This window comes from Dendrobates tinctorius, unplaced genomic scaffold (genome assembly GCF_039654945.1).
Source record: "Dendrobates tinctorius isolate UK_male_01 unplaced genomic scaffold, ASM3965494v1 ptg000039l, whole genome shotgun sequence".
Lineage (NCBI taxonomy): Eukaryota > Metazoa > Chordata > Amphibia > Anura > Dendrobatidae > Dendrobates > Dendrobates tinctorius.
Window position 1 is genome coordinate 15,068,095 of NW_027361707.1, and position 12,555 is coordinate 15,080,649.

Here is a 12,555-nt window from a genome sequence, read left to right on the forward strand (position 1 = left end):
GCGGAGACACCATCACGTGTTTCTCAACGCAGTGATTCTAGAGCACTGCTCCCATCCCTTATGGGAAATATGTAAAACATGCAAATATATAAGCCGCGGAGACACCATCACATGTTTCTCAACGCAGGCAGTGACTAGCCAGGTCTTTCACCGGGAAGGAACAACCACGGGAAGGGCAGTCTCCAATGAAGGAAACCACCTATGCCAAAACATGGTATCCATCCACAGACAGCTGTTTCGGGGTATTGCCCCTCATCAGTGTGGAGTAGGAAACTGGCTAGTAGGAGCAATGCCTAGTAACAGACCATGAAAAGAGGAGGATGAATGACCTCATGGAGATCAACATCCGACACTGCGGAGACACCATCACGTGTTTCTCAACGCAGTGATTCTAGAGCACTGCTCCCATCCCTTATGGGAAATATGTAAAACATGCAAATATATAAGCCGCGGAGACACCATCACATGTTTCTCAACGCAGGCAGTGACTAGCCAGGTCTTTCACCGGGAAGGAACAACCACGGGAAGGGCAGTCTCCAATGAAGGAAACCACCTATGCCAAAACATGGTATCCATCCACAGACAGCTGTTTCGGGGTATTGCCCCTCATCAGTGTGGAGTAGGAAACTGGCTAGTAGGAGCAATGCCTAGTAACAGACCATGAAAAGAGGAGGATGAATGACCTCATGGAGATCAACATCCGACACTGCGGAGACACCATCACGTGTTTCTCAACGCAGTGATTCTAGAGCACTGCTCCCATCCCTTATGGGAAATATGTAAAACATGCAAATATATAAGCCGCGGAGACACCATCACATGTTTCTCAACGCAGGCAGTGACTAGCCAGGTCTTTCACCGGGAAGGAACAACCACGGGAAGGGCAGTCTCCAATGAAGGAAACCACCTATGCCAAAACATGGTATCCATCCACAGACAGCTGTTTCGGGGTATTGCCCCTCATCAGTGTGGAGTAGGAAACTGGCTAGTAGGAGCAATGCCTAGTAACAGACCATGAAAAGAGGAGGATGAATGACCTCATGGAGATCAACATCCGACACTGCGGAGACACCATCACGTGTTTCTCAACGCAGTGATTCGAGAGCACTGCTCCCATCCCTTATGGGAAATATGTAAAACATGCAAATATATAAGCCGCGGAGACACCATCACATGTTTCTCAACGCAGGCAGTGACTAGCCAGGTCTTTCACCGGGAAGGAACAACCACGGGAAGGGCAGTCTCCAATGAAGGAAACCACCTATGCCAAAACATGGTATCCATCCACAGACAGCTGTTTCGGGGTATTGCCCCTCATCAGTGTGGAGTAGGAAACTGGCTAGTTGGAGCAATGCCTAGTAACAGACCATGAAAAGAGGAGGATGAATGACCTCATGGAGATCAACATCCGACACTGCGGAGACACCATCACGTGTTTCTCAACGCAGTGATTCTAGAGCACTGCTCCCATCCCTTATGGGAAATATGTAAAACATGCAAATATATAAGCCGCGGAGACACCATCACATGTTTCTCAACGCAGGCAGTGACTAGCCAGGTCTTTCACCGGGAAGGAACAACCACGGGAAGGGCAGTCTCCAATGAAGGAAACCACCTATGCCAAAACATGGTATCCATCCACAGACAGCTGTTTCGGGGTATTGCCCCTCATCAGTGTGGAGTAGGAAACTGGCTAGTAGGAGCAATGCCTAGTAACAGACCATGAAAAGAGGAGGATGAATGACCTCATGGAGATCAACATCCGACACTGCGGAGACACCATCACGTGTTTCTCAACGCAGTGATTCTAGAGCACTGCTCCCATCCCTTATGGGAAATATGTAAAACATGCAAATATATAAGCCGCGGAGACACCATCACATGTTTCTCAACGCAGGCAGTGACTAGCCAGGTCTTTCACCGGGAAGGAACAACCACGGGAAGGGCAGTCTCCAATGAAGGAAACCACCTATGCCAAAACATGGTATCCATCCACAGACAGCTGTTTCGGGGTATTGCCCCTCATCAGTGTGGAGTAGGAAACTGGCTAGTAGGAGCAATGCCTAGTAACAGACCATGAAAAGAGGAGGATGAATGACCTCATGGAGATCAACATCCGACACTGCGGAGACACCATCACGTGTTTCTCAACGCAGTGATTCTAGAGCACTGCTCCCATCCCTTATGGGAAATATGTAAAACATGCAAATATATAAGCCGCGGAGACACCATCACATGTTTCTCAACGCAGGCAGTGACTAGCCAGGTCTTTCACCGGGAAGGAACAACCACGGGAAGGGCAGTCTCCAATGAAGGAAACCACCTATGCCAAAACATGGTATCCATCCACAGACAGCTGTTTCGGGGTATTGCCCCTCATCAGTGTGGAGTAGGAAACTGGCTAGTAGGAGCAATGCCTAGTAACAGACCATGAAAAGAGGAGGATGAATGACCTCATGGAGATCAACATCCGACACTGCGGAGACACCATCACGTGTTTCTCAACGCAGTGATTCTAGAGCACTGCTCCCATCCCTTATGGGAAATATGTAAAACATGCAAATATATAAGCCGCGGAGACACCATCACATGTTTCTCAACGCAGGCAGTGACTAGCCAGGTCTTTCACCGGGAAGGAACAACCACGGGAAGGGCAGTCTCCAATGAAGGAAACCACCTATGCCAAAACATGGTATCCATCCACAGACAGCTGTTTCGGGGTATTGCCCCTCATCAGTGTGGAGTAGGAAACTGGCTAGTAGGAGCAATGCCTAGTAACAGACCATGAAAAGAGGAGGATGAATGACCTCATGGAGATCAACATCCGACACTGCGGAGACACCATCACGTGTTTCTCAACGCAGTGATTCTAGAGCACTGCTCCCATCCCTTATGGGAAATATGTAAAACATGCAAATATATAAGCCGCGGAGACACCATCACATGTTTCTCAACGCAGGCAGTGACTAGCCAGGTCTTTCACCGGGAAGGAACAACCACGGGAAGGGCAGTCTCCAATGAAGGAAACCACCTATGCCAAAACATGGTATCCATCCACAGACAGCTGTTTCGGGGTATTGCCCCTCATCAGTGTGGAGTAGGAAACTGGCTAGTAGGAGCAATGCCTAGTAACAGACCATGAAAAGAGGAGGATGAATGACCTCCCTATATTTGCATGTTTTACATATTTCCCATAAGGGATGGGAGCAGTGCTCTAGAATCACTGCGTTGAGAAACACGTGATGGTGTCTCCGCAGTGTCGGATGTTGATCTCCATGAGGTTATTCATCCTCCTCTTTTCATGGTCTGTTACTAGGCATTGCTCCTACTAGCCAGTTTCCTACTCCACACTGATGAGGGGCAATACCCCGAAACAGCTGTCTGTGGATGGATACCATGTTTTGGCATAGGTGGTTTCCTTCATTGGAGACTGCCCTTCCCGTGGTTGTTCCTTCCCGGTGAAAGACCTGGCTAGTCACTGCCTGCGTTGAGAAACATGTGATGGTGTCTCCGCGGCTTATATATTTGCATGTTTTACATATTTCCCATAAGGGATGGGAGCAGTGCTCTAGAATCACTGCGTTGAGAAACACGTGATGGTGTCTCCGCAGTGTCGGATGTTGATCTCCATGAGGTCATTCATCCTCCTCTTTTCATGGTCTGTTACTAGGCATTGCTCCTACTAGCCAGTTTCCTACTCCACACTGATGAGGGGCAATACCCCGAAACAGCTGTCTGTGGATGGATACCATGTTTTGGCATAGGTGGTTTCCTTCATTGGAGACTGCCCTTCCCGTGGTTGTTCCTTCCCGGTGAAAGACCTGGCTAGTCACTGCCTGCGTTGAGAAACATGTGATGGTGTCTCCGCGGCTTATATATTTACATGTTTTACATATTTCCCATAAGGGATGGGAGCAGTGCTCTAGAATCACTGCGTTGAGAAACACGTGATGGTGTCTCCGCAGTGTCGGATGTTGATCTCCATGAGGTCATTCATCCTCCTCTTTTCATGGTCTGTTACTAGGCATTGCTCCTACTAGCCAGTTTCCTACTCCACACTGATGAGGGGCAATACCCCGAAACAGCTGTCTGTGGATGGATACCATGTTTTGGCATAGGTGGTTTCCTTCATTGGAGACTGCCCTTACTGTGGTTGTTCCTTCCCGGTGAAAGACCTGGCTAGTCACTGCCTGCGTTGAGAAACATGTGATGGTGTCTCCGCGGCTTATATATTTGCATGTTTTACATATTTCCCATAAGGGATGGGAGCAGTGCTCTAGAATCACTGCGTTGAGAAACACGTGATGGTGTCTCCGCAGTGTCGGATGTTGATCTCCATGAGGTCATTCATCCTCCTCTTTTCATGGTCTGTTACTAGGCATTGCTCCTACTAGCCAGTTTCCTACTCCACACTGATGAGGGGCAATACCCCGAAACAGCTGTCTGTGGATGGATACCATGTTTTGGCATAGGTGGTTTCCTTCATTGGAGACTGCCCTTCCCGTGGTTGTTCCTTCCCGGTGAAAGACCTGGCTAGTCACTGCCTGCGTTGAGAAACATGTGATGGTGTCTCCGCGGCTTATATATTTGCATGTTTTACATATTTCCCATAAGGGATGGGAGCAGTGCTCTAGAATCACTGCGTTGAGAAACACGTGATGGTGTCTCCGCAGTGTCGGATGTTGATCTCCATGAGGTCATTCATCCTCCTCTTTTCATGGTCTGTTACTAGGCATTGCTCCTACTAGCCAGTTTCCTACTCCACACTGATGAGGGGCAATACCCCGAAACAGCTGTCTGTGGATGGATACCATGTTTTGGCATAGGTGGTTTCCTTCATTGGAGACTGCCCTTCCCGTGGTTGTTCCTTCCCGGTGAAAGACCTGGCTAGTCACTGCCTGCGTTGAGAAACATGTGATGGTGTCTCCGCGGCTTATATATTTGCATGTTTTACATATTTCCCATAAGGGATGGGAGCAGTGCTCTAGAATCACTGCGTTGAGAAACACGTGATGGTGTCTCCGCAGTGTCGGATGTTGATCTCCATGAGGTCATTCATCCTCCTCTTTTCATGGTCTGTTACTAGGCATTGCTCCTACTAGCCAGTTTCCTACTCCACACTGATGAGGGGCAATACCCCGAAACAGCTGTCTGTGGATGGATACCATGTTTTGGCATAGGTGGTTTCCTTCATTGGAGACTGCCCTTCCCGTGGTTGTTCCTTCCCGGTGAAAGACCTGGCTAGTCACTGCCTGCGTTGAGAAACATGTGATGGTGTCTCCGCGGCTTATATATTTGCATGTTTTACATATTTCCCATAAGGGATGGGAGCAGTGCTCTAGAATCACTGCGTTGAGAAACACGTGATGGTGTCTCCGCAGTGTCGGATGTTGATCTCCATGAGGTCATTCATCCTCCTCTTTTCATATCCTTAGGATAAGTCATCAATGTCTGGCCAGTGGGGTTACGACACCCTTCAACCCCGCTGATCAGCTGTTCCCAGTGTCGGCGGCGGCCAGAACTGCTCAGTTACGGAGCTGCACAGCGCTGTCGGCTGAATAGTGGTACAGTACAGCCGGGTACTGCACATCCACCTCCTAATTGTTTGAAGAGCTGGCAGATGTGCAGTACCAGGCCATGACCACTCTAAAGTCAACAGAGCTGTGTTTTGCAGCTCGTTAACTGAGCAGCTTCAGCTGTCACTGAAATCAGGAACAGATGATCGTTTGTCCATGACTTTAATCCTTAGGATAGGTCATCCACCCCCAACGATCAGACATTGATGACCTATCTTAAGAATAGGCAATCAATGTACCTGGCACCCCAACAAAATATGATGAGCTATCCTAAGGTTAGGCTATCAATGTACCTGGCACCCCCACAGATCAGACATTGATGACCTACACTAAGGATAGGCAATCAATGTACCTGGCACACCCACCGATCACACATTGATGACCTACACTATGGATAGGCAATCAATGTACCTGGTTCCCCCACCGATCACACATTGATGACCTACACTAAGGATAGGCAATGTACCTGGTGCCCCCACCGATCACACATTGATGACCTACACTAAAAGGATAGGCAATCAATGTACCTGGCGCCCCCACCGATCACACATTGATGACCTACACTAAGGATAGGTAATTAATGTACTTGGAACCCTCACCAATCAGACATTGATGACCTACCCTAAGGATAGGCAATCAATGTGCCTGCCACGCACCCCCACCGATCAGACATTGATGACCTACACTAAGGATAGGCAATCAATGTACCTTGCACCCCCACCGATCACACATTGATGACCTACACTAAGGATAGGCAATCAATGTACCTGGCACCCCCACCGATCACACATTGATGACCTACACTATGGATAGGCAATCAATGTACCTGATGCCCCCACCGATCACACATTGATGACCTACACTAAGGATAGGCAATGTACCTGGTGCCCCCACCGATCACACATTGATGACCTACACTAAAAGGATAGGCAATGTACCTGGTTCCCCCACCGATCACACATTGATGACCTACACTAAAAGGATAGGCAATCAATGTACCTGGCGCCCCCACCGATCACACATTGATGACCTACACTAAGGATAGGTAATTAATGTACTTGGAACCCTCACCAATCAGACATTGATGACCTACCCTAAGGATAGGCAATCAATGTGCCTGCCACGCACCCCCACCGATCAGACATTGATGACCTACACTAAGGATAGGCAATCAATGTACCTTGCACCCCCACCGATCACACATTGATGACCTACACTAAGGATAGGCAATCAATGTACCTGGCACCCCCACCGATCACACATTGATGACCTACACTATGGATAGGCAATCAATGTACCTGGTGCCCCCACCGATCACACATTGATGACCTACACTATGGATAGGCAATCAATGTACCTGGTTCCCCCACCGATCACACATTGATGACCTACACTAAGGATAGGCAATGTACCTGGTGCCCCCACCGATCACACATTGATGACCTACACTAAAAGGATAGGCAATCAATGTACCTGGCGCCCCCACCGATCAGACATTGATGACCTACCCTAACGATAGGTAATTAATGTACTTGGAACCCTCACCAATCAGACATTGATGACCTACCCTAAGGATAGGCAATCAATGTGCCTGCCACGCACCCCCACCGATCAGACATTGATGACCTACCCTAAGGATAGGCAATCAATTTACCTGGCACCCCCACCGATCAAACATTGATGAGCTATCCTAAGGATAGGCAATGTACCTGGCTTCGCCATCGATCAGATATTGATGACCTACCCTAAGGATAGGCTATCAATGTTAAAGTTCAGGACAACCCCTTTAAAGAAAACTAGTCCATATCATGAGCTTTTGAGATAGCTGCATGGCTCAGTGTAGCAAGAAGCTCTCATTTGGCTTGTTGCTCGCATCTGAATAGGATGTTACCAGTTTTCAGCCTTTAATATTATGCTGCCACAATGAGTTTTTGAAACAAAGCAGATTCGTTGCACAAAAAAACACAGAATCTTACAGTTCCAGCAAAGTTGAAGAGATTTATCAAAAAATCTCATGTACACAGTGCTTTTTTTTTTTAACCTTGAGCTGCGGAGCGTGGGGGTAGGGGTACCTTTCTTGCGCCAGGTCCGGAACTGTCGGGGCTGTCTCCTCTGTTGTCAGAAGGAAAGCTTAAAGAACCAGACCAACCTTTGCACTTGGCAGAAGGGAGTGTGTCTGAGACTAAAAAGCAAAAGCGCTCATGGAAACAGGGAGACTTGGCGGGAACTTACAGCGTGCAGCAGGGGGAGGTGAGTGCTCCGTCCCTCGAGTACCGCAGTAGCTCAGGCTTGCGCTCCAGCATCCCCGCTGCCGCCTGCAGAGACTGTGAACAGAGCATCCCCGCTGCCGCCTGCAGAGACTGTGAGCAGAGATATACCGGGTGCCCATTGGCCCCCGCAAATCAACGTGCCAAACCCTCCAGGCTCGTGAGTACCGCTTGCATGCCGCTTAAGAAGTACTGGATGTGTGACCGTGAACTGAATCTTGACCCCCCCGGTGCATATTTGTCGGGTCACGTTGGGCTCCGACATTGCTATTGCCTGTGCCTTACCCTCCACATCACCCGCTAGAATGAGGATCCTGCAGGAGACACCAGAGACTCACCGCTGCCGGAAAGACACAGCTTGTCGTTTTCAAGACTACACCAGATTAACCCAGCACTGACCGTTGTTGCCGCCAACGCTTGTTTCGTGGACTCTACAGTCTGGAAGTTGTCGGATGGGATAAGGCCGGTTTCACATTTGCGTTAAAGGCCGCAGCATCGGCCTGCGCACGGCGCCGCTAAGCCCCGCCCCTGCCACGCCTCCACCGGTAGCTCCGCCTCCGAGGCGCATGACGCTGCATGCGTCATGCGTCCCCTATCTTTATCACTGAGGACGCAGGCCGTGTGCAGTATGCGTTTTGGCGGCGCCTGCGTCCTTTTGACAGTGCGCCGACCAGCGCCAAATGCAACCTGTTGCAATTTGGTTGCGCTCGGCGCACCGTCAAAGGGACGCAGGTGCCGCCAAACTTATACTGCGCACGGCCTGCATCCTCAGTGATAAAGATAGGGGACGCATGACGCATGCAACATCATGCGCCCGGAGGCGGAGCTACCGGCGGAAGCGGGGCTTAGCGGCGGCCGTGCGCAGGCCAACGCTGCGGCCTTTAACGCAAATGTGAAACCGGCCTAAGTTATACCTTAAGAACTGCTACCTTCATTGTCCACTGCATTTTTCCAAACTGCATACCTTTTATTACCTATCACCTGCATTATCCCTATTTAACTCTTTATCTCCCTGCATGGAGTACATATTTGTTAAAGTAAAACCCTTGCTCTGTCTCCTGTCCATCACTGCATCCCGCAACATGCTCACAGGTGAAGCACGTGTCGGGTCTTGTGGTAGGTGAGCTGATCACTGTCATGCAGTACTACCTTTTCCCTTGGGTATATGTAAATATTACTTTACTACTACTAATATTCATTATTATATACCTTTGGTGTATTTATACATTTAATTTTATCGGCTAAATAATTCTATTAAATGTTTTATGTACATGCCTACAGGCACTTATTTTACCTACTACTATAGGATCATACTTTTTTGATCACCTGCGATTGTGCGTTCTTTGTACACATGTACTTGTGAAACTTCCATGATTAGTTCACCGGCCACATACACACATATGGTTATATGAATGCACATACATGTATGTATCAGTTTTTTAAGGTGTCTCTATTTTTTGGTGTTTGTTTTAATCATTTTGCATAAATTTGTTTTTAATGAATCCATACAAGAAAATTTAATTTAAATTTTAACTTTTGATATATTTCATTCCCGGCACAATCTTTTTCTTTTTTTGGTTATTTAATTATTTTTGTGCCACATGGGGAAGTGATATACCTTTATACCTTTACGTTAATTGAGATATATTGAAAAATGCAACCTGTTTAAGACAGGTCAACTCTGTTAACTTCGTATATGGTGTTGTATATAATTTGGTAGAGATACCATTTTCTCATTGGATATCGCTGATTTGTTGTAGCTTTGGGCAATGAATTCCACTCAACTTCTGCATTGAGGTTTTATGTTCAATATGTTGATAGTGTAAGAAAGCAGCTGGACAGACCCATGGGAGGTATGTGTCACCGAGGTAGATCGCCTCGGTGATGTAAGTCCCAGGAAAGAAGACTCCAGCGGCAATAAGTTGCTGAGAGAGTTATTTAATTGGCCCAGATTCTTGGGTCCGGGTTTTAGGAGTGGTCAGAAGAGCTGGGTGGGATTGCCTGCGGCCATATTGCCAATACAATTTTTTCTATTGGAACCACTAATGCAGCTGAGCAGTCTTAGATCTGTCTGTTTGTGGGAGGCGAAATGGATCTTTACTCCTGGAGACAGAAGTGGACTGTATTTTTGTCCAGATGAGCCCTCTCTGATTATTGTACCTGAGGCATTTTTCTATTTATCTTGATGCCAAGGAACTGCCATTTTTGTGATGTCAGCTGTGACTGTATTTTGGACATTTAATAATGTGCTCACTGTTTTGATACAAGAAATTTGTGCCTATGCACAAGCGTCTACCAGAAAGCTGAATCCCTAAAATAGCAATACCCTTTTCCACCTGTGGTGGCACTGTTATTTTTTCACCATCATATAATCCAACTCTAGATAACTAACCTAACAGAGAAGGAGAACTGAAATTGCTTGCATTTTCTGACGTCAATGTTATATTTGTTTGAATTACTCGATATGAATTGATTTTATACCCAACTAATCCTTGTCTACTGTATTTTATAATCTATGTATTGGCTCCAGAGACTCCTCTTTTCATTGCCATAATGAACATCTATATTTATTTACTTCGGGTTTTGTTTGTTTCCTCAAGGTTGTGGTGAAAACAAAGACTGAATATGAACGTGATCACAAGAAAGGGAAATTCCGTTCCCCGAAAATAGCTGAATTCACAATCAGTATCAGTGAAGGGGTGTCTGAAAGATTCAAGGTAAGAGATATATAATGGGGTCACTTGTACTAAATAATCAAACATTTTATGCTCCGGAATAGAGGAGATTATAATTTACAATTGTACAGACTTCAGCAAAAAAAAAAAATGACGCAAGTTCATAAACAACAACAGCATGAAGAACAGTAGTGAGCAGTGTAGCTGTGAATCCAGCAATAGGTACAATAAAACATCTAGAATCTACATAGACTTTCATAGAGAGCTATAATCTGTTCCCTCAGGGAGCTGACAGTCTGCCTTGTCTTGACCGAGATGGATTATAACTACAGAGGGGGAAGGGGGGGCATGGTTACATTTAACGTATGCGTTTGGAGCTTTCCCATCACATACGTAAATTTTACTGCAAGTATAGAGGAAAAGAAACCTATATATAGGAAAAATTAAAGGATTTACTTAAACAGACACATCATGATAAGTTACAGCTTCTCAGGCCATAGACAAAAAGCAATTACAGCCTAAAGATATCTTGGACCAATACACACAAAAAATGAGCAGAAAAGTAGCCTAAAAGTGAAGCAAATACACACAGCGCGTTGCAAAAGTATTCAACCACAGAAAAGGACATTATAACGATATATACACGATAGTATTACCCTGTTTTCTGCAACCGCCTCCAGCTCAGCGTGAACACATACCTCAGCTCCCTTAATAGGACCGTTTGTAGCATTAGCTAATAGACTTTTACAGGAAAATGACACTTTTGATCTGAAGCCTCCGGAAATCTGTGTCATCTGATTTCTGTCCGTCCATTTGTCAGAATCGCACAATTCGCTGCACAAAAGGTTCCCGCTATTGATTTACGGAGGAGAAAAAGAAATCACCGCGTACGGAAATGGCACTTCTTATGTCGGCTGGGTAATGACTAGCTATAGAGATTTATAATCTGTAGCCTATCTAGCCTGTGCTTTATGTGCAGATGACTACAATCTATTATTCCCTGTTATCAGCTTTTTAAGGCTGGGTCGGGCTGACTGTAGGATTCTTCAGTAGGATTAAGCAAGAGCAATATAGAAAAAAAATCCCTTTTTAATGATTACTATTTTAAATCACATACATTTATTAAAAAACTCAAAAACATATACAGTACCATATATACACATCTGTGAGAAAAATTGAGAGCTATTGTGCCTTAGATTGGGTGACTTAAAAAGGAACTTTCATTTAATTTCTCAACCTAAGTGCCTCTTCCAATTGTCGTTGCTCCACTGTAACATAGTAACGTAGTTAGCAAGGCCGAAAAAAAATACATTAGTCCATCCAGTTCAGCCTATATTCCGTCAGTATAAATCCCCAGATCTACGTCCTTCTAAAGAACCTAATAACTGTAAGATACAATATTGTTACGCTCCAGAAAGACATCCAGGCCTCTCTTGAACCCCTCGACTGAGTTCGCCATCACCACCTCCTCAGGCAAGGAATTCCAGATTCTCACTGCACTAACAGTAAAGAATCCTCTTCTATGTTGGTGGAAAAACCTTCTTTCCTCCAGATGCAGAGAATGCCCCCTTGTGACTTTCACATTCCTTGGTATAAACAGATTCTCAGACAGATATTTGTATTGTCCCCTTATATACTTATACATGGTTATTAGATGGCCCCTCAGGCGTCTCTTTTCTAGACTAAATAATCCTAATTTTGCTAATCTCTCTGGGTATTGTAATGCCCCCATGCCATTTATTAATTTTGTTGCCCTCCTTTGTACTCGCTCTACTTCCATTATATCCTTCCTGAGCACCGGTGCCCAAAACTGTACACAGTACTCCATGTGCATTCTAACCAGAGATTTGTACAGAGGCAGTATAATGCTCTCATCATGTGTATCCAGACCTCTTTTTCTGCACCCCATGATCCTGTTTGCCTTGGCAGCCGCTGCCTGGCACTGGCTGCGCCAGGTAAGTTTATCATTAACTTGGATCCCCAAGTCCTTCTCCATGTCAGATTTGAATGGATAGATAATAAGTTTTAATGTTGGTA

At 46.1% G+C, this 12,555-nt stretch overlaps 1 protein-coding gene across 1 annotated transcript in view; it reads left to right on the forward strand.

Annotated features, from left to right (window-relative positions):
* Positions 1-12,555, forward strand: part of NSG1 (neuronal vesicle trafficking associated 1) — a 117,883-nt gene that overhangs the window by 34,229 nt on the left and 71,099 nt on the right. Inside the window, exon 3 of the mRNA XM_073574495.1 lies at positions 10,444-10,560. Coding sequence (XP_073430596.1) covers positions 10,444-10,560 — 117 coding nt within the window. The remainder of the gene's footprint in view (positions 1-10,443; positions 10,561-12,555) is intronic.